The 27,025-nt window shown below is 44.9% G+C and overlaps 1 protein-coding gene across 3 annotated transcripts in view; it reads right to left on the bottom strand.

Annotated features, from left to right (window-relative positions):
- CA10 (carbonic anhydrase 10) overlaps nt 1-27,025 on the bottom strand; it is a 325,456-nt gene that overhangs the window by 56,565 nt on the left and 241,866 nt on the right. For all 3 annotated transcript variants that reach the window (XM_081898906.1, XM_081898907.1, XM_081898908.1), the window contains exon 5: nt 14,306-14,491. In XM_081898906.1, the coding sequence (XP_081755032.1) occupies nt 14,306-14,491 (186 nt within the window). The remainder of the gene's footprint in view (nt 1-14,305; nt 14,492-27,025) is intronic.

The raw sequence follows: 27,025 nt of genomic DNA on the forward strand, positions 1-27,025 counted from the left end.
GCTCGATCACCCTGTGGTGCACTGCCGGCACAGCAAATATTAGAACAGGCCTTGGAGGACCAATGTTAAAATAAAAATTGAAAAGTTGTAATGGTGAATTCATTAAGATACCCCTGAATTATTGTAAAACTGAAAGCTTCTGCCTCTGGGAGTAACATCCTCTTTAATTAAAGACACGCCATCCCTTAAGCAAGTAATAGCAATCCTTTAGCAACTGAAAACAATTCAGGGAAAATGCATATTTTATAAGCGACACTGGAAGTTTAGAGTTTTCAGTATCTTAATGGCCCAAAGGGAGAAAATCGGGGAACTTCTTTTTGAACGGGCGGGTGTGTGTGGGAACAGGGGGAGAGAAATATCCCTTTCTGTTTTGTGCTGGCAAAGTTTAAAATTCTGATCCCTAAAGGGAACTGGAATCTGTTATGTGACAGACTGTTCTTGCATCCCTGGAATAAACAGAACAGTTGGTAGCTGAACAAATAAATAAGGGGAACAAAACAGGAAATTACCCAATTGGACTAATTTAATCAACACTTAAAGCAACAATACATTGAGTAGTTATAGTTCTTTTCTTAGGGGCAAACTCTGGATGATACATGCAAATGCATGTAAGAAAACTGACCGTCACTTTTGTTTTTTAACCCTTTCCACACCAATTGCATTTCTTCTCTAAATCTCTTCACCCGTCCAGCTGTCCGTCCCCCCTGCCACCTCTTGGGGGTTTCACTTGGTGAGGAAATAATTAAGGACCCCATCCCTTCTCTTTTCTCTCTTCAGAAAAGAGGCAATTCATTAAAACAAAACAAAAATGCACATGTGACCTGCATTTGGCTCTTTTAAATGCCATTCTAATAGCAACTTATAAAATGTTACTGGACAGAGTTGCAGTTATTTGGTGAAATGCTGGAAATCTGACTACTACCTCTCACTTTAGTTTCTTAATCGAAATAGGCTCCCCCCCCCGATTTGTCATTTATTTTTCTACTGGAGATGCTGCCAAAGTCTAGGCTTGCAATATGAACTCCCAACAGTTCATAGTGCTGGCCTAATGCCCTCGAGTTCTTTTGTGGTTCAGAGTTTAATCTGAGCTGGAGAAGAACTCCTCCTTTCCAACCCTGCCCTCACTTACCTCACTGTGGTGATAGCTCCAGCAGATGAGGTGAAGTGGGAGGTCCTAGTCCAGGGGTCAGCAAACTTTTTCAGGAGGCGGCCGGTCCACTGCCTCTCAGACCTTGTAGGGGGCCAGACCCACCCTCTCCCGAAAGCACCCCCTTCCTGAAAGGACCCCCCCTCCACCACTCATGCCGCTGCCGCCGCTGCCTCGCCTTCGGCAATGTCGGTGTCATCCTCTGGCCTGGGTGATGGAGGCAGCCTCCATGTCAATGCCGCTTCCTCCTGCTCAGCTCTTCCCACTCGGCCGCTTCCTCCCACTTGGCCACCTCTTGGTGCCACCCCTTCCTTCCCGCGGAGGCTGAGCAGGACGAAGCGGACGAGCAGGAAGACCTCAGCAGGAGAAAACAGCGGTGGTGGTGTGGAGGCCGCATCAGCGTCACCGTCCACCCAGAGGCGTCCACGGCTTCTGCTTGGCTGCAGGAGCTTCCTGCAGCTAATTAGAAGCAGTGTCACATCGGGGAAGTCAGTCCCTGTGTCGCAAGGTCTCCACACCGTGCCGGCTTAGCGTGGGGACTGACTGAGCGGGCAGCAGGGTCCTCAAGGTTCGTAGGCCGGATTGGCGAGCCTGGCAGGCCACATCCGGCCCTCGGGCCTTAGTTTGCCGATCCCTGTCTTAGACCCTTCCTCCCAACCTTCCTGGCATATGAAGCATTGCTAGAATGCCTGCATGAAGCCCTGAGAAATGTGGTTTTCCTAAGGCTTTCTGCACATGTTGCTTCACACACTAGGGAAAAGGGGACAAGCAGTGACAGCAAGTGCAAGAGATCAAAGTCTCCTTCACCGCTGGAATACCCACAAGTGAGGCATTAGGAGGAAGGAGTGAGAAGACAATATGAAGCTGCAGGCACCAGGAAATTGCTCTCATGGGGGCTCATTTAAAGTGAATTTGTAACACTCTGAGGAAAGGGGTCCCTCTATCCACTTTTTAAACTAACTGCTGGCCTAATTGGGCCTGTTGGAGCTTACTCATCTCTTATTTACCCTGTGTATTCTACAACCAGGAGATAAAGAAGCATGGTAATAGCAAATGCTTTGGTGGTAGCCCTCAGTGCTGCATAGAATTCTTTCACACAGAAGCCTCATCCAAGTGGCATGACTCCCACTTGGAATCCTGGCCCACATAAGGCAAACTAATCTCATGGCAGGTATCCGTTACTGTAAATTTGCAAAAGGGACATGAATTGCCCCTTGTTCCCTTTATTGTAACTTAAACCAGGAAAGGATTACTAAGATAATCTGTCTGAAACTTTTGGCTAACTTAGGGAAATTCCATCTAAGTATTATGTTCTGCCTTCTTAGAATCTGAATTTCATGGTGTCATGTGGAACTTCCTAGTTCCCTCAGGTTTGGGCTCGAGGGTGGTTAGGCATTGGGTAAGCCTTTTTTCAAAGGAGGGTAGGTTGTAGCCTCTGCCTGCCCCTCCTCAAAAAGGGAATCCTGTTAAAGGGATCCAGGGGTGTAGATTCTGTCTGATGCCTGGACATGGACTAGGGCCATGCCATGACCCCAACGGGGACTCCTTGGGTGCCCCTATTTGATGTAAGTCATAGGGCACCCCTATTGGTGGTTTGCGCTTAGTTGGACTCCCCGCAGATGAGCGGGCGTCGAGATATAGCCTGGTTTCACCCAGCGCCTAAGCCAAACCAATAAAGTTGTGGCCTATTTTATCCCATAAACCTAAATAGGTTTATAAACCTAAATAGGGAGCCAGTGTGGTGTAGTGGTTAAGAGCAGTGGACTCGTAATCTGGTGAACTGGGTTTGATTCCCTGCTCTTCCACATGCAGCTGCTGGGTCACCTTGGGCCAGTCACACTTCTCTGAAGTCTCTTAGCTCCACTCACCTCACAGAGTGTTTGTTGTGGGGGAGGAGGGGAAAGGAGATTGTTGGCCACTTTGAGACTTCTTAGGGTAGTGGGATATCAAATCCAAACTCTTCTCTTCCAAATATTTGTGTCTGTGTGTTTATTATCAAAGGGAACTGCAGACCCAGGGCCTTGGCACACCATGTATCTAAAGCTTTGGGCTAACTTAGGGACATCTAAATGCTAAGTATTATTTTCTGCCTTCTTAGAATCTGAATTTCATGGCGTCATGTGGCACTTCCTGGTCCCCTCATAACACTTGCAATGTCAAGACAGGGGCTCAGAGAGGTTTACTGCTGGTACATCACAGTGAGAAGTGACAGATAAATGTGCTGAGAATGAAAGGCAACTGACCCCACAGGTCACCTATATACAATTCTGGATCTTCTCCAGTCTGAACAATTTATTGTGAGGACTTGTTCTGGAACCACTCTGCTGAACTATACAATGAGATGCCGCACACTCCCTGATCTGGCTTTCCAACACTGTGTCACTGCCTGTTACTGAATGACAGAGGGGAAAGACAGTGGAGAGTTTGGCATGGTGCAGGTGCAATGGCAGAACCAATCTGAAACACCTCAAACTGCACCTGTACCCTGCCAATTACAGTGGTACCTCAGGTTACAAACACTTCGGGTTACAGACTCCACTAACCCGGAAGTAGTACCTCGGGTTAAGAACAGGATGAGAACAGAAATCGCGTGGTGGTGGTGTGGCGGTAACAGCGGGAGGCCCCATTAGCTAAAGTGGTACCTCAGGTTAAGAATGGTTTCAGGTTAAGAACGGACCTCCAGAACGAATTAAGTTCGTAACCAGAGGTACCACTGTATTATTATTATTATTATTATTATTATTATTATTATTATTATTATTATTATTATTATTATTATTTTGCCCAATATACATTCTCTTCACAAAGCAATTTTCCCTAATATAATACATTTTTCTATATATTATTTCTTAATATATGCACACTTTAACCGAACACATGCATTTGTGTACACGTCACTTGGCTGAAGAACTGCATTAAAAAATTAGAGGAAAGTGTGAATTCTGAAGAAGGGACATGTTTCGGTTTACTTATTATTTCAGAACGTGCAAATTAGGTAGATGCATGTTTAAACATCTTCCTTCATCCCTAGCAGGCTTCGGGATAAATATCTGGCAGGCTAGTGCTCTACTAGATGTTAACAACAGGATGCTCATGCTTGGGAATATTTCCTGAAGCTTGGAAAACCTAATCACGGAAGACATTTGTAGGAAGAATCAAGTGAAACCTGCCTTTTCATTTTGCTACAACTGAAAGTCTGAGCCTTTCCCAGTTTCATCCGCTTTCCCATAAAATGCATGCTTAGCCCCGCAATATGAAACATAAATCTTTCCCCGAAAGGCACTCGCTTCGAATTTTTTACTTGCTATTTCAAGTGAGTAGAAATAAGGATGTCTGTGTCATGAATCCTGAATGTACACGACACAGAATTGATTCGTGTCCACAGGAGCTCGGATATCCTATAACTCGATTTGCATAATGAAATCTACGTCGGGAATCCAATGTTTTTTCTTCTCAACTAGCACTGTGACAAGAGCAATATTACAGGGAAGACCCTGGGCTCTACGATGACACTCATCACATAACTGTAAAACCAGTGCTAATAAAGAAGATGTACAACTGCACTCTAAAGGAAAAGGGGAAGGCAGATGAGAACTCAGTCAGTGAGGTGGTGGAGAACTACTTTTGTGCCTGAAGCGGTTCAGGAAACCCTCGATGCCACATGACGGACCCAATGACTTGAATGGGGCCAATTTCTGAAAAGGTAACAGTAAAGGGATCCCTGACCATTAGGTCCAGTCGTGACTGACTCTGGGGTTGCGGCGCTCTTCTTGCTTTATTGGCCGAGGGAGCCGGCGTACAGCTTCCGGGTCATGTGGCCAGCATGACTAAGCCGCTTCTGGTGAACCAGAGCAGCACATGGAAACGCCATTTACCTTCCCGCCAGAGCGGTACCTATTTATCTACTTGCACTGTGACATGCTTTTGAATTGCTAAGTTGGCAGGAGCAGGGACTGAGCAATGGGAGCTCACCCTGTTGCGGGGATTCGAACGGCCAACCTTCTGATTGGCAAGTCGTAGGCTCTGTGGTTTAAACCACAGCGCCACCCACGTCCCTTTTAATTTCTGAAAAGGGCACGCCAAAATGTGAGCCCTGCTGCCTCAGATGATCAAAACCCATGTGAGGACCAATCCTCAAAATACCTTGCAAATGCAAGCATACCTCTCTCCATGGGATGTGGGTGACACTGTGGTCTAAACCACCGAGCCTCTTGGGCTTGCTGATCAGAAGGTCGGAGGTTCGAATCCCCATGACAGAGTGAGCTCCCATTGCTCTATCCCCATGACAGAGTGAGCTCCTGCCAACCTAGCAGTTCGAAAGCATGCCAGCGGAAGTAGATAAATAGGTACCACTGTGGCAGGAAGGTAAATGCTCTCTCCAGGTGTACTTTACCTTTTTTTAAAAAAAAACTTTTTCTTCTCTCCACTGTTGGTTATCCTGCCCCCACCACCCAACTTTAAAGGGCGAGGGAAAAAAAAGAAAAAGCTTACTACAGTGGTACCTCAGGTTAAGAACTTAATTCATTCTGGAGGTCTGTTCCTAACCTGAAACTGTTCTTAACCTGAAGCACCACTTTGGCTAATGGGGCCTCCTGCTGCCGCCGCGCCGCTGGAGCATGATTTCTGTTCTCACCCTGAAGCAAAGTTCTTAACCCGAGGTAATATTTCTGGGTCAGCGGAGTCTGTAACCTGAAGCATATGTAACCCGAGGTACCACTGTATTGTGAAAGAAGGGAAAGCAGTGGGAAGGAGTCCAGTGGGCAAATGGGGTGATGACAAGGAACCCTAACCACACTGCGGATTACACAATTCGAAATGAGAGTTCTGAACGTCCTTCAGACCAAAACAGCCCCCCCCCCCATTTGCCAATCCCTTTGCTGGTGGTAAATTGGGAGACAGTTGTTTCAGGGGCTCTGATTCAATACCCTCCCCCATGTTGCAGGGGAGGGGCTTGGGTGCAAGTGTCTAAACAAGGATTATATCAGTAGGTCACGGAGATTTGTAAATAGAGGTGCATTTGTCTTTTAAGCTGATATTACGAAACTCAGTCCTATAGCTCGGTCTAACAAGGAAGTACGAAGAGCAACAGTTACAGTGTCCAACAGTCTGCTTTAACCAGTGATATTTTAGTTGGCATTTTGAAACTGCTATCACTTTTCATTCTCCTAGACTTTGGGCTGGTTCATTAACTGCGGTTTGTTCCACCCATTTTTAACCTTCTAAAACTGACGGGTCGTTGTTCTGTCCCTGCACACTTTTCATATATATTCGCACTTGCCATAACTGACAATAACTCTTAATGGAAGATAAAAATCAAGTAAATTGAGTTCAACACAGTAATTAGTTCATATTTGCATCTGCAGCCTTTTTTTAATTACCTGTCAACAGATTAACAATTAAAGTTGTATAATATGGAGATTGGCTTTGTTTTAGACAAAGGAGTTTATAGAGATGTCAAGGCAAAGATTCTGCAGAAACTAGTCTGCTGTTGCTTGCACACGTCTTCTTCTTCTTCTTCTTCTTCTTCTTCTTCTTCTTCTTCTTCTTCTTCTTCTTCTTCCTCCTCCTCTTCCTCTTCCTCTTCCTCTTCCTCTTCCTCTTCCTCTTCTTCTAAACCTATGTTGCTCCCTACACTGGAAACAGCTGCCCCATCCCATTTCCCCCCCTCCTCTCTTTCAAATCCTACCTCCGAACCCATGAGTGGAGTATTTGCAGGAACAAGCTTCCATTCTTTACCTATTCCCACAGGCATCCAGCTTCCCCTAAGCTTATACACATTCTGCATTTTTCCATTGCTGACTCCAGCTTGTTAATTTGGGCAGATTCAGAGCTGAATGCTCTCTAAAGTCAAGTCCTTCTAAGATGAATGTATACAAAATGGATTCGGGTTTTTTCATTTATATAAAAGATTCCCGTAATTGAGGACTGCTTTATGAACTGAGATATCCTCTACACAAGTAATTTTCTCAGGCAATCAAATACTTCAGATATCTTTTCCCAAGATCATATTCATTCACCTTTTCTCTCTTTGAATTTTTTCATCTTGTAGATTCAAAAGATGGGTGCACAGGAAGGAGTTTGTTAGCACTGCAACAGAGATGAATGCTCTTATCGCACAGATACATATTCCATTTGGTCACCCAACTACTCTGCTTAAGCAAGGATACTTTTAGGGGCAAAAGAAGAGGCTGGTCGACAGGTAAACTAGCATAATCTCAAATGTTCAATTAAGGTTAACTCAGTTCACTGTGCTTATTAATTAATTCACTTGCTAATTTATATAAATGTCTTCAAATGTAACTATCTACTACATTTATTGTGCAACCCCAGGAGTGTCCATTCAGAAGTAAGTCCCACAGAGCACCATGGGGCTTATTCCATGTGAGTGTGTACAGCATTGCAGTCTTAAATGCATTGTACATGAACAGATGTATGTTGTTATTGTTTGTTGTTGTTTAGTTGTTTAGTCGTGTCTGACTCTTCGTGACCCCATGGACCAGAGCACGCCAGGCACTACTGTCTTCCACTGCCTCCCGCAGTTTGGTTAAACTCATGCTGGTAGCTTCGAGAACACTGTCCAACCATCTCGTCCTCTGTCGTCCCCTTCTCCTTGTGCCCTCCATCTTTCCCAACATCATGGTCTCTTCTCATGAGGTGGCCAAAGTATTGGAGCCTCAGCTTCAGGATCTGTCCTTCCAGTGAGCACTCAGGGCTGATTTCCTTAAGAATGGAGAGGTTTGATCTTCTTGCAGTCCATGGGACTCTCAAGAGTCTCCTCCAGCACCGTAATTCAAAAGCATCCATTCTTCGGCGATCAGCCTTCTTTATGGTCCAGCTCTCACTTCCATGCATCACTGCTGGGAAAACCATAGCTTTAACTAGACAGACCTTTGTTGGCAAGGTGATGTCTCTGCTTTTTAAGATGCTGTCTAGGTTTGTCATTGCTTTTCTCCCAAGAAGCAGGTGTCTTTTAATTCCATGGCTGCTGTCACCATCTGCAGTGATCATGGAGCCCAAGAAAGTAAAATCTCTCACTGCCTCCATTTCTTCCCCTTCTATTTGCCAGATGATGATGGGCCCAGTGGCCATGATCACAGATGTATGTAAATGGATGCTAATTTAAGCTCGTCTATTGCCTGATGCTGAAGTTACAGTCAACATGAAAGCCATGGATGGGAATCAGCTAGCCAAGAAATGGATTTCCTGCACCTCACAATCAATCTATGCTGATGGAGCACAAGAACTTCCATGGTCCACCTTGATTAGCATGTTGACTAGGACTCTTAGACTTTGGGTCAGTCCTGATCCTGTGTCAAGGAGCTGTCAAGGGGCCAGGTCATCCACAGGCACACACACAGAAGGCATGGAATACAATTTGTTTTGTTTTGTTTTTTAGCAGAAATAAAAAACACAGCAATGTCCCCTGGTTAGTCTTAACTCAACGGAGGCATTGCTGAAACTAAGCCCCCTGGACCTGTCTGGTGCACTGCTCAGCAACATGCAGGGCCCTTCTGGAGCAAGGGGTAAGAGGGGAAGGAGAGTCAGCAGGACTGAGACTGTCTGCATGCATGCTGTGACTCACAGCTTCTAATCGTGTCCTGGATAACCCTCCTTCTCCTGACCCCCCTTGACCATTCAAGTCTCCTGCTTCTTTTGGCTCCCAGCTCTTCCCTTCTGCTGATTACTCCTCAGTGTCCCATCACCAGGCTCTGGGCCCTAAGACGTCATCTTCAGAGCCCTCCCTGGGGGCCTCTTGGGCTGGTGGCTCCCAGTTCTCCTCCTTATCCAACCAGGCCCTGATATCCTCTCCAATGGTTGTGTGTGCATCTTAAACACATGGTGAACATCATGCCCTGCTACTGCAGAGTTTGAAGACCAGATGCCAGGATGAATGAGAAGGTAGGATAGGGATGCCGGCAAAATGGTTTGGTTGGCCATTGCTTGTATCTGTTATTTGATGCATACAGCACCATCTTGGAAGCACCACTGCAACCACCAAAGCAGTAGATATAAGAGACAGATTTAAAGGTTAACACATTTTGGACAGCTTTACTGTCCCATAAAGTCATCCTTTTTTTTTTTGGCCATCCTTCATTTGCTTCCTAAAATATCACAGCTACCTCTTGATTTGCATTTTATCTCTCTAGCTATTTAATACATTGCCATGTTGACTTACATTGCTGAATTTGAACATTCATTTGTAGTCCACAGAGGTTTTGCTATACTGCCCTTACATTAGGCATATGTTCCCTCTTCTAGCTCTTTCCTCAAAGGCTCAATTTTCTATATTAATAAGCATATCTTTGAGCTCAAATACTTAAGACTGACCTGTGTCATTTCCCATTGAAAAGCTCCAGAATGTAATGCAGATAGCCTGTGGCAAATTGCAGTTCTGAAATTCAGCAGGAAGAATGCTGAAATCCATTCAACGCCCCCCTTCCAAATGCAAGGCATCAATTGTAGGATGGGAAAAACAAACTCCAAGAGTTTATGATATAGTTTCCCTCTTGGTTACAGTACTTAGTGTTAGCTAAAGTGTTGAATTCTGGGTAGCTAGAAGCCTATCTCTTAAGCACTTAAAAACAAGCAGGAATTTACCCACAATTAAGAGGGCATTAATTAGGATTTTTTCCACAAACCAATGTTGTGGTTGAATTAATTTTGACCCCCCCCTCACCTCCCTGAGAGGATGGCTTCTTTTATTCATACTCAGCAATATATTCCTGGCAAAGTAATAATAATAATAATAATAATAATAATAATAATAATAATAATAAATTTTATTTATATCCTGCCCTCCCCAGCCAAAGCCGGGCTCAGGGCGGCTAACAACAATAAAACAGTACAAAAGTACAGCACAAACAACACTCTAAAATCATTCATTATAAAATTAATTAAATTCAAGCCACTGGCCACCATTGGGCCAGAGCTCCGCGAAGGTTGCCAAGGGAAGGAGTCAGGCTGCGTCCTGGCCAAAGGCCTGGCGGAACAGCTCTGTCTTGCAGGCCCTGAGGAAAGATGTCAAGTCCCGCAGGGCCCTAGTCTCTTGTGACAGAGTGTTCCACCAGGTCAGAGCCACAGCCGAAAAAGCCCTGGCTCTAGTTGAGGCCAGCCTAACCTCTCTGTGGCATGGGACCTTCAAGATGTTTTTATTTGAAGACCATAAGTTTCTCTGTGGGGCATACCAGGAGAGGCGGTCCCGTAGGTACGAGGGTCCTAGGCCGTATAGGGCTTTAAAGGTTAAAACCAGCACCTTAAACCTGATCCTGTACTCCACCGGGAGCCAGTGCAGCTGGTATAGCACCGGGTGAATGTGATCTCGCAGCGAAGACCCCGTAAGGAATCTCGCTGCAGCATTCTGCACCCGCTGGAGTTTCTGGGTCAGTCTCAAGGGCAGCCCCACGTAGAGCGAGTTACAATAATCCAGTCTGGAGGTGACCGTCGCGTGGATCACACCAGGCTTTTAACCCAGGAGCGGGTGGTATTTGAATATGCAACACAGACTTAAAGCACGTGAGTCCCCATCTCTCCTTTAAAAAGATGAATGCTCAATTCAGCAAATATGTTCACTGAGTTGTATCCATCAAACACATCCTGTCAAACACATCCTCCCCCTCCCCCTCCAATTGTTCTAGCCCTCCCTCCACCGAGCAGATCAGGGCATGGGGGGGTGGGAGCATGGGGAGAGCAAGCCTGTTGTGCAACCACAAGTTCTTGCACTAATGGTAGGGCTTTTTTTGGGGGGGGGGGGTTCAACCATAGTGTGTGAAATCAGCGCATGGGTGTCAGAAGTTCGAGTTGTATGTAATTTCATGAAAATACTGTTTCTTGACTTTGTCAGGCAGTCACCTACTTTTGGAAAACAAAGACAATGATTGCCATCCATTTTAATAACACAATTTGACAAGGCTGCAATTAATCTACTGCTCTTTACATATCTGTTGTTCTGTGATGCCAATGAAAACGGCAGGCGTTAATTGACTTATCACTACTTGGTGATAGATGGCATAGGCTGCAGAGCGGCTATTCATCTTCAGCAGAATAAACTCCTGCATTGCTGGAACCTTTTGGTGCGTCAGAAAGAATAACAACAGGATATTGAAAGAGCCTTTTGTACATATTTGTAAGAGGATGTATGTCTCTTATTACCATATTTGTTTGTGCTCTCAGGCACATCCTATTGGGAACGGCTCATGATCATATACTAGGGTCCAGCAGACCTTAAACCAGGAACTGACTGCTTTATATTTTTTCCTGAGGAACTTCCTGCTCACCAAAGCATTCCCTGACCACTGATATTGGCTGAGGTATTTTACTGGTCACTGTGGGGGGTTCAGGAAACTGGAATACTGCATTTTTAAAATATTGTTTTATGCTGTTTATGATCCATTGCATTCCTCTGAACACTTCTTTGAAATTCTTCTAGATCATGGTATATGAATGAATGAATGAGTGAATGAACAAATACATCCCTGGCTTCCCCTGATGCATGAAACCAACATCCTAAAAGCATTAGAAACAGGCTTCGGTCTCTCATCTAAATGATACATTTGACCTCACCCACTGATTTCTACTAGCTCCTGATGACTCCTGGCTGGCTGTAAAATCTCATAAAGATCTCCACCTTCCTGCTTATTGGAACCATCTTGATTGTCTCAGCAGACGTCCCCCTCCAAGGTCATCTGACTCACTGCTTCTTCTCTGGACTCAATCCACTAAAGTCTATATTGAGTCTGGGACTTGACCACTGCCCTGAACTGCCCCATGTGGCGATCACACAGAGTCCCCGGACGTTTCACTGTCTATCGATCCCTGTGCCACCACTTTATTTCTCGCTGCCACCACCCAGGCCCTACCTGGTACAAAACTGTGTCCAGTCAGGGTTAAATGGGAACATAAACTTCTGTTTATTTATTGCAGATTAACAAGCATGTCGTTTCATAAATGGCATCGGTCAGTTACAATCATGGGGTGCCTATCCAGACCGATAACTCCCGCTACCTGCTCTCACTCACTAAACCACCTCTCAGATATTGACTTGTCTTCCTAGCCCCTAACTGTTCCTGACGCAGCTTATTTCGCTACACTAACTCAACTTACCCACAGACTTTATCCCAATTCACTCCCACTCCAACCAACCACCCAACTCCCAAAGAACTCCCCCTTCGCCCCTCCCAGAGCTGGTTTTATAGTCCCTCTGACTCCACCTCTGAGTAACCTGTTTAACTATTTCACCTCCAGCACTCTCATATGTTAACGTCACACTCCACTAAGCAGCAATGCTACTGTTGTTGGGAGGGCAGCACCACATCCCTCTGTTGACTATGCCTGATGCATGCTCCTCCAATCCCTCTGACAGATCTTCCAGCATTATGATAGGCCTGTTTGACTTAATGGCTGATTGGACTTCTGTTCTAGCATGACCCTCCATCTGATGGTTTCCTCGCTCCCTTACTAAATATGGGAAGATGCCAGCCTCCTCTCCTGTTGCTCTTTGGGTGGACCGGATTCCTGACAAGACTGCCCAGAGCTCTGATGCAGACTGAAAGCTTCACTGAAACAAGTAAGATAAGCATACAAATCCCACTCATTTCTCTGAGGCAAGAGATTATCTTGATTGATTTCATTACGGGTCCTTCTTTGCTTGAAGAACAAACAAACAAAAACCACCCTGAGAGTCTATGGATAGACCTATTAAAACGCATAGAAACTACTGTGTTTCCCGCTGTAAAATGGTAAGACCTTTGAAATTAGAAAGGCACTTGACTCTACAGCAGTGACTCTCTGCCTTCCACCCCAGTGTCCTGTCTTTAGTCTTTCACATCAACATGTCTGCTCAGGAATGCTCTGCTGTGTCCTGCAGAGGAATCTTGGGTATATTCAAGGGCACAGCTGAAGCCTATTGGGTGCATTCTCAACTAACACTGGGTGATGGGGAGAACCAGTAGCTGTGGATTGCAGAGAGTTGGGGCAGAGGAAGGGGGATTGGTGGAGGCAGTCCACCCTGGGTGTCATCACTGAGAGGGGTGACATTCAACTCACTGCCTACCCGAGCCATCGGGGGAAGGGGCGGAGCTGCGCCGCTTTGCCGGCGGCCTCCCCCCCTTCCCCCTTTGTTTTGACAGCTCAGGGGAGGCTTGGGAGTCGTGGGCAGGTGGCGTGCCATTGTCCCCCGTTCCCAGGCTGCTTCCTGGGGAGGGGGGATGAAAGAAGAAGAATAGTTTGGATTTGATATCCCGCTTTATCACTACCCGATGGAGTCTCCAAGCGGCTAACATTCTCCTTTCCCTTCCTCCCCCACAACAAACACTCTGTGAGGTGAGTGGGGCTGAGAGATTTCAGAGAAGTGTGACTAGCCCAAGGTCACCCAGCAGCTGCATGTGGAAGAGTGGGGAAGCGAACCTGGTTCACCAGATTACGAGTCCACCACTCTTAACCACTACACCACACTGAAAGCCTCCCTCGAGCTGTCAAAAGGAAGAGGGAAGGGAGGAAGGCTGCTGGCAAAGCAGCATGGCTCCCTCCTCCCCACCCAGGAAGCAGCCCACCATGGGTGGCTCGCTCCACCCCCAATGGGTGGCTTGCTCTGCCCCCATGGGCAGCTTGCCCCTGAGACATTCGCCCCGCCCCATGGCCCCTGCCCCCGGGTGCACAGCATATGCGTCGCTCCGGGTGCCGGAGCAGGTAACTCTGCTTCTGTAGAGAGATATTGGTTGTGGTTGGCAAGCTGTCTTGCTGGGGAGTTGGCCCACCACACCCCCATTGCTGATCTTCTCTTTGAGTAACCCCTGATAAGCTTCCAGGGAACACAGTTTGAAAGCAACAGGCCCACCTCTGTACACCCTTTAACTATTTCTTTCCATGGTTTTGAGTTGCAATAAGCACATCCTGGTCACCAGGGGCAAAGCGACTGATCCCAGAAAGAAAACCAAGCAAACTGCATGAAAAATAGAACAATAAGCAAGCTTAGTTAAATGTGCATAGTGTATTCTAGTTGCAGAATTTCTATGTTCCCATTACATAACTGATGGTTTCTGTATTTCACAAAGTGCAGAAATCCTGTGCTGAGGATAGAAACATGAGCAAGTCAGCTGGCCAGGGATCTTTAAAAATAAATAAAATAAAATTCTCTGCAGAGCTTAAAGCATATTGACATACCTCTCCAGAGAAAGCTTGTCCATTCAGAAGGTGTTCTGATCCCTGACTGTCTTCGCTTCCAAAGTGTAACCGGATCTCTTCCAATCGGTGGCTGTATGTCATGGGTCCTCCAGAGATGTTGACCAAATGTTCTTTGTCCAGTCGCAGAGAAACATGCCTCCCTGTGTTATACATTGTCCCACTGACCTAAACAAAATGGAAGTGGGGAAGAAAAAGCATGAACTTTGCAAGTCTTGGCTTGCTTCGAGGTTGAAATTTATTTAGTTTTGGTTTTTGTTTGTTTTTACTTTTAACTGTCTCCTGTTGATCTAGATTTTTTTTTAAAAAAGGCTGTGAGGAAATTCACAAACCCATAAGGGCTTCATTTCCCTGCTTTGAGCATTACATTATATATTGAATTATTTTAATAAGTATACATATTTCATGCAAAATATGTAAGATATATACACACACTTTAGCCGGAAGTTTGTGAGGAACACAATAAATGCGATTAGTGTGCTTCTAAATAAGTAGGAGTTTGAAAGTATCCTTTATACGAGACTTGAATAATGACTTCATTACCGGATTTGGGGCCCGAGAAAGGAGAATATTTCATTGGAAGGATTAATTATTTACATTGCATTTAAACATATCAAAGATTCAACTCATTTATTCTCACTGAAAAATTTATAAAAAAACAATTGGCTAAAAGCAGAGTAGACTAGCTTTGCAAATATACAGATTCAAAAACGTGGTAACCTCACATCCTCCTTGCCATCGCTGAGGGCAACACTTCTGTCCCTAGAAGTCAGTTGCTAGTGGGCGGGCAAAGTCACTACACTAGCTTCCTGGAAGTACACAAACTTTCCAGGGGTGGGAGGGAGATCACTATGGTGAAAACGCATTGTTGCGGCCAGTGCATTTTCTGCCTTGTCCCTCTTTACCCTCCCAGTAAGCAAGAGTGACCCATCTGACCAGAAGCTAGTGTAGTAGCTGGGATCCTTCTGGCAAGCCACATCTATCTGTTCCACGACAGTTTCTACAACATGGATGGTTCACATCTCTTCCTCCGACTCATCTAATTCAGAGACAAATCTCTACTATTACAATCCTCATCTTGGTTGGAAGTTCTGCATTTAAAGGAAATAGTCAGCAATGTCTAGGCAACACTATGACCATGTACATATACAATAGACATTTTTTTTATAGAATTCCTTCAAACCATAACAAGTCCAAAATGAAATCTTTAGTTTCAAAGTCTCTGCAAATCTTTAAATGACTACATGAGCACTGTTCCACAGCACTTGATATTTTCATTTACATATATTCATTCGAAATAAGATGGGTTTATGAAGCAATTCTATATCTTCCCACCACGCTGACAAAGAATTCTACAAAACAATAGTCAATATCCAGAATCACTGTCGGACATCATATTGGCTGAATACACAAAGCTTCACAGCTTGTCTTTCATCATACAAAGTCTAGTACCTCGCATCATTTAAAGATTTTCAGAGACTTGAGACTAAAGATTTCATTTTGGACTTGTTATTGTTTGAAAGAATTCTATGAAAGATTGTCTATTGCAAATGTACATGGTCATCATGTTGCCTGGGCATTGCTGACGTTCTCTTTGCAACACAGGGGTTTGTTTGTTTACTTATTTAAAGAAAATGCGCCAGTTCCTTTCTTCATGTTTCTGTTTGTGGTTCATAGCCACTGGGTTTCACTGTCGGATCACTGACATACCTGGGCATTTTGCACTATATATTATTTTCATCCATTCACTATTACATTTATATCGCACCATTCCTCCAAAGAACCCGAGGTTCTCATCTCCCAGTTCCATCCTCACAACAACCACGTGAGACAGGTGAGGCTGCGAGTGTATGGCTGAGTGTATTGCTCAGTGAGCTACATAGCAGTGAGGGATTTGAACCCTAGGCTCCCAGGTCCCAATCTGACACTCCAACTGCTCCGACAGACTGAGAATTATGTTCACACCCGGATGATATTAGCAGAGCAGGGAAGAAACACAATTCCCTGCCTTTCACAAGCTTCAGTTCCAAAACACACTGGTAGCAGTGGGAGCCTAAAGTAAGAAACAGTATGGAGTGTCGTGCTTGAGACCACCAGTGCATAAATAGATTTATTGTTCAACTATGAAGGAAATCAATGCATTTTTAAAAATAAAATAAAAAGATGCATGTTTTTACTGATGCCACTGTAAAGGCAAAGAAGGACAATCTGCCCTTCCCATCACCTTGCTCAAGCTTCACTGGGATGAATGGGGCCTGCCCAAGAAGACAACAGTACTCCTAAAATTGAAATGACTGCTCCAGCAAGTCATCCTCCCTTGGGCCTCAAATCCAGCATATTGTGATTTTTTGCTGGCTACCTGTAAAAGTTGAGAGCAGGAAGAGCACAAAAATTAAAAACTCACCGATCCACTCTACATCTACCTTATTTTTGGAAGAACTTGCTGTCGTTAGTCCCTTCGCCAGAGTGGTGCATGCTCTGGTTATCTCCTGCTTGGACTACTGCAAAGCGCTCTATGTGGGGCTACCTTTGAAGGTGACCCAGAAACTACAACTAATCCAGAATGCGGCAGCTAGACTGGTGAATGGGAGCGGCCGCCGAGACCACATAACACTGGTCTTGAAAGACCTACATTGGCTCCCAGTACGTTTCCGAGCACAATTCAAAGTGTTGGTGCTAGCCTTTAAAGCCCTAAACAGCCTCGGTCCAGTATATCTGAAGGAGCGTCTCCACCTCCATCGTTCTGCCTGGACACTGAGATCCAGCACCGAGGGCTTTCTGGCGGTTCCCTCACTGCGAGAAGCCAAGTTACAGGGAACCAGACAGAGGGCCTTCTCGGTAGTGGCTCCTGCCCTGTGGAATGCCCTCCCACTAGATGTCAAAGAGAACAACAACTACCAGACTTTTAGAAGACATCTGAAGGCAGCCCTGTTTAGGGAAGCTTTTAATGTTTAACAGACCACTGTATTTTAATACTTTGTTGGAAGCCGCCCAGAGTGGCTGGAGAAACCCAGTCAGATGGACGGTGTATATTATTATTATTATTATTATTATTATTATTATTTTCCTTTATGGAAAAATAAAATTTTGCAGAAGACCTGTCCCTGATGATTTCCCAGTCAATAAAACCAGGGTGTTGCCTGTATGTTTGTTTGCTGACAATCAGACCAAAGACTCTGAGACTGAAAGGAAAAAATGAAATTGCATCTAAAGAGTATAATAAAAACAGTGCTCCTGTATAGCACCCATTCATGCCACTAAGACGCATGCTGGAGACTTTTCTTCCTAGTGGATTGTACAATTCCTTCTTGCTCGAGTTCAAGGTAATAATCATTTTTCTTCTCAGCAGTTGTTAGGAAAATAAAAATAATAAATCACCAGGCTGGATACAAACCGTACATTTAAATTATGCTAATTTGTATTAAATAGCGGGAACTATAGCATGGTATGCTTTGTTGAGCTTTAATTTGAAAGGAGTGTCTTGACAATTACATATGATACCCTATAGTTAGTACATCACGCACCATAATCATTAACCGTGCCGCTGTGTCATTTTACCCGTAATAGCAATTACTGTGCTCAAAGGTCTTGTTCTGTTGTTGCTCATTCCCTTGTAAGAAAAAAAAGTTGCATTATAGAGATAGAAGTTGCTGTGATAGAACTTAAGGTTGGCCATCCAGAGTTCTGCATCATCATATCGACACAGGTACTTTACATCCTGTTTCTAATTTCAAAGGAAGAGTGTGAAAAGTTTCTATTTGTCACATAAAGTCATTTATTAATGCTTGGAGGGGGGAGCCCCACAAGTCGCGGAGCTTTGTGCTTGCCCTCTAGTTTATTACCTTGATATTTGTATGTGTAGTAAACAGATATCAGATTTGCTTTAATATTTCAATGAGGGCTTGCTTCACTGAATCCGAGCTCTAAAACGCTGAGCAACTGAGCACCCCTCATTGGTTGAAAAGGCAGTTTGCTATTCTGAAACGGCACATTGCTAAATGTTTAATTCACTTTTGAATGCTCTTGAAATATATTCCAAAACCCATTACTTACTCTGCTGGGTGCAAAACTTAAATTAGGCTACCCTTGCTTTCATTTTTTAAAAAATGGTTCAATCGGAGTACTAACACAAACCTAATATCTCTCTGTGGATTATAAGGGAGAGCTTGCAACATACATAAAAGAGTACCCTAAGTGTAGCTCTCTTGACCAGCTACACTCTGGGGCAATTTAGGAAGTATTCCTAAGACATCCAGGCAGCGATCTGCATCAGTACTCTTTTCCACTTGCCCCATGGAAACTTGCTTTTCCCTGATCAGTCTGCTTGGCTTGCTAGCCTGTTCTAGAGAGCTACAACTCTGTTCGAGTGACTGCTGATCTCAGTTTGCTTCGCTAAAGTCCCTGGAACATCATACTGCAAGGACTGACAGGTGTGTTCCATAAGTTTCAGTTTACATGGGTTTTCTCTGGACTTTGTTCCTGGGACAAAGTTCTCAGCACCAGCTGTAGGTTCTGGAGGGCCCTTGAGCAAGATGACCTCAGTGGGTTCCACTCCCTGAACGGCCCTTCCTGATGCAGGAGGTATGAAAAGATAGACCTGGGTGTGTCATCCACATGCTGAAGACACCTCACCCCAAAACTCCTGATCACATCTCCCAGTGGCTTCATACAGATGTTAAGCAGCACGGATGGGAGGCAGGAGAGAATGGACTTGTGCAAAATTTAACAGGTTAATTCTCATGGTGCCAGAAAATAGCTGTCCCTATCTGCTACTATCTGAAAGTAGGAATGGAACCATCATGAGAAAGTGGTGCCACCCTACGTCTTGGAGTCAGCCCAGGAGACTACTGTGTCAATGGCATCAAAAGCAATAGAAGTCAAGGAGAATGAGCAGAGTTGCCCTCCTGCTATCTCTTTAACAACAAATGTCATCAATCATGGCAACCAAGGCAGTTTTTGTACCATGAAAGCACAGTGAGATCAGTCCAAATGCTCAGTTTCCTCCAAGCATGCTTAAAAATGGACTGCAACTGCAAGGATAGAGCAGCATTCTCCAACTTGGTGCCCCCCAGATGTTTTCGATTATAGCTCCCATCAGCTTCAGCCAACATGGGCAATAGTCAGGGATAATGGAAACTTTAGCCCACCATCTTCTACTAAGTTGGAAAAAGCTAGTGTACCAGCTTCCATTGTGGTCCAGCCTTGACCAATTTGCTCCCCTTCTTTTGAATGCCAAGGCAGCTGCCACTAACGTGCAGGCTTCAAACAGTACATATGCAGTTGAACTGGAGGGTGAGCCTGGCAACAGCCTCAAAATTATAAGTACCCATTGAGGAAGATGGAAAGTACATATATAAAGTACCATTAACATAGCATTTTCATTGGCCATGGTAAGCCTTCATAAGGTTGACTTAGGCTGCAAAATATATTATGTAACACAATGAAGCAGACACTGATATTACATTGAGGTCTATTTTAGCGTAGGATGATTTCTGGGCAAAGGCCTAGAGTAGACTTTCCCAGCCTTGGATCCCCAGGTGTTGTTGTCCCGTTGTCCCTGACCATTGGCCTTGCTGGCTAGGGATGATGGGAGTTGGAGTCCAGTAATATCTGGTCCCATCACCTCCTGGCAAATAGAAGGGGAAGAAATGGAGGCAGTGAGAGATTTTACTTTCTTGGGCTCCATGATCACTGCAGATGGTGACAGCAGCCATGAAATTAAAAGACACTTGCTTCTTGGGAGAAAAGCAATGACAAACCTAGACAGCATCTTAAAAAGCAGAGACATCACCTTGCCGACAAAGGTCCGTATAGTAAAAGCTATGGTTTTCCCAGTAGTGATGTATGGAAGTGAAAGCTGGACCATAAAGAAGGCTGATTGCCGAAGAATTGATGCTTTTGACTTATGGTGCTGCAGGAGACTCTTGAGAGTCCCATAGACTGCAAGAAGATCAAACCTATCCATTCTTAAGGAAATCAGCCCTGAGTGCTCACTGGAAGGACAGATCGTGAAGCTGAGGCTCCAATACTTTGGCCACCTCATGAGAAGAGAAGACTCCCTGGAAAAGACCCTGATGTTGGGAAAGATGGAGGGCACAAGGAGAAGGGGACGACAGAGGACGAGATGGTTGGATAGTGTTCTTGAAGCTACCAGCATGAGTTTGAGCAAACTGCGGGAGGCAGTGGAAGACAGAAGTGCCTGGCATGCTCTGGTCCACGGGGTCATGAAGAGTCGGACACAACTAAACAACAACAACAACAACAATATCTGGAAACTCAAGGTTGCAAAAAGCTGGCCAACAGTAAATCATGTGGGGTTTTAAATCATACAGGGAGTGTCCACAAGTAGAGAAGTGTGCTCTTCTACTCATGGAGGACTGTAAAGACAGGAGAAGTGATGTGCTGGACTTGGCCTACCAATGTCACCCTGAAATGAACACCTGAATAGAACTTCTAAATATTCTTAAAACATTGACTCCCAAGCTATATTTTTAAGGTCTTCAGCCTCCAATCACCAGCCATACATGGAAAGCCACCTGATACAACCGTCTGCTTGGATTCTTGTTGAGTTTTATTCAGCATTCCGTGTTGCTCGAATGGGTCTCTAACACAAATGTCAAGGTCTACCATTGCTGTGCATACAATAGAGTTCTTCATTCACAATAACATCCTTTGTCTACGGATAAAAATTGTGCAGGGAACAAACTAGGGTACAAAATAAATCTGCATCCTTTAGAAGGCTAAGCTCTTTCTGCATTTCAAGACACAGAACATGGCTCTCAAGGCAGTGGCATGACAAAAGGGAACAAATGCAGGACAAATGTAGGTTGTGCAATCTGCATGGCATGGATTATGCTTTTGGCTCAGGATAAAAAGGTACTTGCTTTTTTGTGTGTGCCCAACTTGGTGCATTTCCAGTTTCTGCCAACCAGAGAGCACAGGGAGCTGCCAAATGGATGCACCCCAATTTTCATTATGAAGAACCTTTCTCTTCCCCTCCAATGTACACCTGTGTTCTTTCAGAAGATGACACACATACCATCATTGATGTACTGCCACTGTCTCTTATGCAACGGCCAATGCAGTTGGTTGAGTGACTGTTAAGATCATCCTGTGGCATGGGCATGTTGTGTAGCACTGACTAAAGTTGTGGCCTTTTCATCTGACTGGAGTAAAAAAGGTAAAGGATTCCTGGACGGTTAAGTCCAGTCAAAGGCCAAGGGAGATGGCGTTTGTCTGCAGACAGCTTTCTGGATCATGTGATCAGCATGACTAAACTTGTGCTGGTCCAGGGGGGAGGTTACCATGGGGCGATGTCCAGGACCTGAGTCAAGGGTCGGCAGACAGTCCTCCACGGGCGAAGCGGGGCCTACAGCGAGGAGCTGGGCAAGGACAGGAACTCTGGGGGAACCGGACTGGGTGCTGGCCGAAACAGCTCTTCAACGATGTTGCTCCCGCAACCTGGGACCGGGCTTACTGGCCTTTATCTTCTCTGAGGCCAGGGGCGGTCCCGGCCCCCAGGAGACCCACCTCTCCTGGCCTTAAGGCAAGCACTCCTCCTGGGAGAAACCAGTTCCCTCTGCCTCTCTGCCCTGAGCCTCTGCAGTTCAGGAGAGGCTGAAGGGTTACTGGACCCAGGGGGAGACTCACCTGTAGGCACTGAGTCCTCAACCACCTCCGGAGCCAGAGTGGATTCACCTGGTGCCTGCTCCTGAGGATCCAGCACCGGTGCAGGCACTTCAGAATCAAGGCCCTGCCCCAGTTCAGCCAGCCCTGGAGGCGGGGACTCCTGTGCAGGCTGGGATTCCTCCAGTTCAGCCTCTGAATCGGATTCCCAGGCCATCACAAAACTGCTTCTGGTGCAATGGGAAACCGTGACAGAAACCAGACCACACAGAAACCCCATTTACCTTCTCACCGCTGTGGTACCTATTTATCTATTTGCACTGGTGTGCTTTTGAACTGCTAGGTTGGCAGGAGCTGGGACAAAGAAATGGGAGCTCACCCCCTCATGAGGATTCGAACTGCCAACCTTCTGATAAGCAAGCCCAAGAGGCTCAGTGGTTTAGACCACAGTGCCACCCATGCCCCATTTCGAGTAGTACGGTATCAGCAGAAGTATAGATAATCCAGTACACTTATGCTGCTGCTGAGCCACACAGTGCTCCCATTGTGACTCTCTTATGCTCTGTTTCTTATTAAAACAAAACAAAAGAGTGGCATGGCCAAATTGGAAAGGTGGAAAAACGCTCAACATCTGAAATCACTTGATGTGCAGAACTGCTTATTCAAGTTGGCATCTGTCGTGACCACGTATGCAGTGCTGAGCTTGTTTTTATTGACATGGCACGAAGTAGCCAAGTTAATCATGACCCAAGCTATGAAATGTTGGATTTCAAATGTAAGTTTAGAGAGGATGTGGAGAACCTAGCTCCTCAAATGGCTCTGTCAGCCTTGGTGAAATAATCTGAGGACTAGGCAAAAGTGATAAATATATGTATTACTCTTCATTGGATAATGTCATAAGCGATTATAATTTTGGAGAGAAAATCCTGAGAAGAGGAAGGCAAGGCCTGAAATGACTGGAGAAAAGTGCACAGGGTTATTATTATTATTATTTTTTTAAAAGGATTCCAGGCAAGCAATCTTCCTGTTAATAAAAACTGCGTCCTGAAAGCATCTGGTTGTGAACAGAGCAATAGTGTCCACCTGTGCTTTCTTTCTACTCTCAGTTTGACTCAAGAAAATCACCATTTTATAGTTCAAATAAATAATAAATAAATAAATAAATACAGTAAATGGACAAAAGTACATGCATTACACTGGGAAAGGAAAGGAAACCGCTAGCGGAGGTGGTAACAACGAAACTGACCAATCACCGTGCTGGATTCCAACTCCTACTTCACACATTAAACGCTCGCTTCCGCCTGAGACTCAGGAAACACCATGACGGGAAATGAGGCCGCCGTTGGGGGTAGCAACGGAACTGACAATTCACCGTGCTAGAGAAGGAACTATTTTTTAAAAAAAATTCTAGTTTATTCTCTCGTTAGATTCACAAAATGTTTAGGCATATGCGTCTCCCTGCATCCCCCCCCCCCGAAAAAAGCACTGTTATCCACATTGGAGCACGTGGGGCATGCCTGTTCACTCAGAATGATGCAGTGAGTTCATCAGGCATACATCTGATGTATGTGGAATGTGTTGCGGTGAACAGATGTGGACCTGCAACCTCTCAAGTACAGCATTTCCAGTTCTCCAACAGATGAGCGGCAAAGAGGGAGATCCCTGTCTGCAACCTACTTTAAATAGGGCAGGCCACGCCCCCAGAGCCAGCCGATTGGCTGGGCAGGAGGTGATACAGCCAGGAATCCCCTCAATTGTGTGGGGGCTGGGTTCCAGCCGCCACGCGCGTGGTGGGGCCGTGAAGCCCACAACACCTCCTCCAAAGGGCAGAAGTGGCTTTATAATTCGTTGGGAAACTGCTCATTTAAGAACACAACACAGCACAACACAACACTTCTTGGGACAAAGAACTATGTTAACCCATCTTCGAAGAGTTTCCCACTTCTTCAAACACTGCAACCACGTTGAATTTCTCATGCTACCTATATTTACGTAATTGCTCTCTATTTACCACATGCAGGTAAGTGCATGTCGTTCGTATAACAGTCCTGTCCAGTTAAATGCTATCTGAGAAATGTTCTTATTTTAAAAAAAAGAAAAGGGGGGGAAGGGAAAGCAAGCTACTGAATGCCATTAACTGCTGCTCTTTGGTTCCTATTAAAAGCCAGACTGTAGATTAAAGGAGGAATTACGCAACAGCAACCATTAGCAACAATGAGGTATCGTTTTTCACTATTTGGATTTCGTACCTGATTTGGTTCAGCGCTGCATTGTGTAAATGCATATAGGGATGTTCTTCTGGTGCCAGCCCGAGAGTCTGGGAGCTCTCTTTAGGTTTGCTGGTAATGAACCTCATAGACAGAAGGAAGATGTTCGGAATTCTTGTTATTCTCTTAGACTTGCCCCTCTAATATGGAAGGAGTTTCCCACAAGAGCTGGGACATTTTTGTTTGTTTGCTAACAATATTGCTTCAGTAGTATGAAGCACAAATGACAAAGCCATAGGAAACTGCCCTGTGATACTTGGATGAAGGGCAGAATAGAAATGTAATAAATAATAATAATAATAATAATAATAATAATAATAATAATAATAATAATAATAATAATATTGTCCACTGATTATGAAATGAGGAAAGTCCAGTACTAAGGGCTGGAACAAATGATCTCCTAAGATCAAGCAAATCTGTTGTTTCCACTGTCAACTTGATCGAGACTCTTACTCAAGACTTGTAAATCCAGCATTTTACTCGCCTCTTGTTCTTTCCTCCTACTGTTTTTAGTGTATAATGGTTCAGTTTATTTTTTCACGCCGCTTTTGCATTTTTTTTCCAGAGGCCATTCTGTCGTTTCTATTTTCACATGTGATTCCCCCCCCAAAAAAATTAGAAAAAAGGTCTGCTCATATACAAACTGCCTTGCTGTCCTATGAGATGGACTGAGAGGGCAGAAAAAAGGGGATCTGAGCAATAAGAAACTCCAACCGCAAGCATGAATGTTCCAAATTGAAGCACGTGAATGTAAGCAGGTACTCGCTTGGTGTTAAATAAGGATCAGGCAGACTCAGCAATGGAGAATAAGAAGGTGAAGTTTATTGCCAGGCAAGAAGGACCCAGTTTGGAATCTCTTCCAAAAGGAACTGGGACCCCGATTGACAGAAATCCAGAGGTCTTTATACCTGAGCAGATCACAGCAAATCATAGATCATGAGACAACCATGAGGCAGTCATGATATTGCCAGCAAAAATTAGCCAATTAGCAAGCTTCTTGCCATGCTACCAGCTCCTGGTCAAGCACTGGTCAAGCACGGAGTTCTAGTTCTGCTTTCCGATGCTTGCAGTGATGCTCTGTCTAACCTCTCCCCTAGTTATGACAGGACAGGGAGTTTGGAGATTTTGCGGTTTTGCTCTTCCTGTTCTGTGGATTAATTTAGCCTGTATCTGAGGGGATTTTGTACCAGAATCTCTGATTCACGTCTTCCCCTTGTCCAGGGTACACGGATGTTTGTAGGGGAAAGGTCGGCTCCTAATTTTGCTGTTTCAAGCAGTATGCAGTTAGCTAAGGCACAGCTTCTCTTTGATTCAAAATGGATTATAAAATACTGTAAGCCCTGATTATGTGTGAGCATATATGAATCTATTGATTACTGATAACTGATTATATGGATAGCATAGGGGTAGCCCTTCTTCCTTGCCTCAAAATGGGACCACAAAAGCTCTTGGGACATGATGACAATTGCTTCACATTGGAAGCCATCTCCCCCCCCCCTACATTGCAAAGGCAAAAATGAGGGTCACTTTTGGTCTGGGAGTCATATCTTTCTCTGTCCCCACCCCTGTAGGCCAACTGTGACAGATGAACATTGCAATCCACCATTATGATGTTGGATGATTTTCCTGGAAAAGACGTTAAGCTAACCCACCCATAAGTCCCGCAATTCCCTTTGCATCACTTCCTTAAAATTGCTTCTTCCAGTTCACAGGGACAAAGATTGATCTTAGGGATAAGCTATGTGGGTGGCGTGAGGGTTAAACCACAGAGCCTAGGACTTGCCGAGCAGAAGGTCAGTGGTTCGAATCCCCGTGACGGGGTGAGCTTCCGTTGTTTGGTCCCTGCTCCTGCCAACCTAGCAGTTCGAAAGCACGTCAAAGTGCAAGTAGATAAATACTGGTAGGTACCGCTCCAGCGGGAAGGTAAACAGTGTTTCCATGTGCTGCTCTGGTTCACCAGAAGCGGTTTAGTCATGCTGGCCACGACTGGACCTAATGGTCAGGGTCCCTTTCCCTTTACTATGCATTCTTGTTAGAATATCGGAAAGGTCCCATTTGACTTCTTTAAGAACTCTCAGGTGGATCTGTTTATTTTAGATATGTGAACTCCATCTCTTGTCATCACTGCTTGCCCTAGTTCCTCAGACTCCTTTCCTGAGTTAGTTCAGGTACTGACATTTTCCCAACAAATACATTTAGAATATTGCCAAATTACAGTCTGGTTGCCCAGAATCTGCTTCATGGTTACATATGGGCACAGAGCTCATACACTACAGCGCGTCAAGATTTCTTTAAAAATGACAAATAGGATCTTGCCAACGGCACCTAAATGCCAACACAACAGCCTGCAAAACTGTTTTTCAGGTATGTCCCGTGCAGTGTTTCATCACACCCAGCAGAGAGCACTGTGAGCCCATTGCATACTAGTTATTAAATGCATACTATGTTTACTTCCCTGTGCCGAGAAGGAAAGAAAGAAACATAATCTTTTGGGTAAGTGATACCACTATAATCTGTGACTTACAGTTGCAAAGGCACTGGTATCAGCCATCTGAAACAATTGTGAATATGGTCCCAAGACTCCAGTATACTTCCAGCCTACAGCTTTGCGTTTTCAGGGTGCAGTCTCAGCAGATTGCTTGAAGGTCATGAGATAAATTATATTTCTAGTAGATATGCTTTCCTGGCAAAAATCCAATGATTTGCCCCGAGTTTCACAGAAAAAAAGAGGACTTAAAGCTAAGCAGTGGAGTTATCGATAATGTGTCACTTACTGAGTGAGAGACGCCATGTAAGTGCTTAGCTT

This window comes from Podarcis melisellensis (assembly GCF_964234715.1).
Source record: "Podarcis melisellensis genome assembly, chromosome: 2".
Classification (NCBI taxonomy): domain Eukaryota; kingdom Metazoa; phylum Chordata; class Lepidosauria; order Squamata; family Lacertidae; genus Podarcis; species Podarcis melisellensis.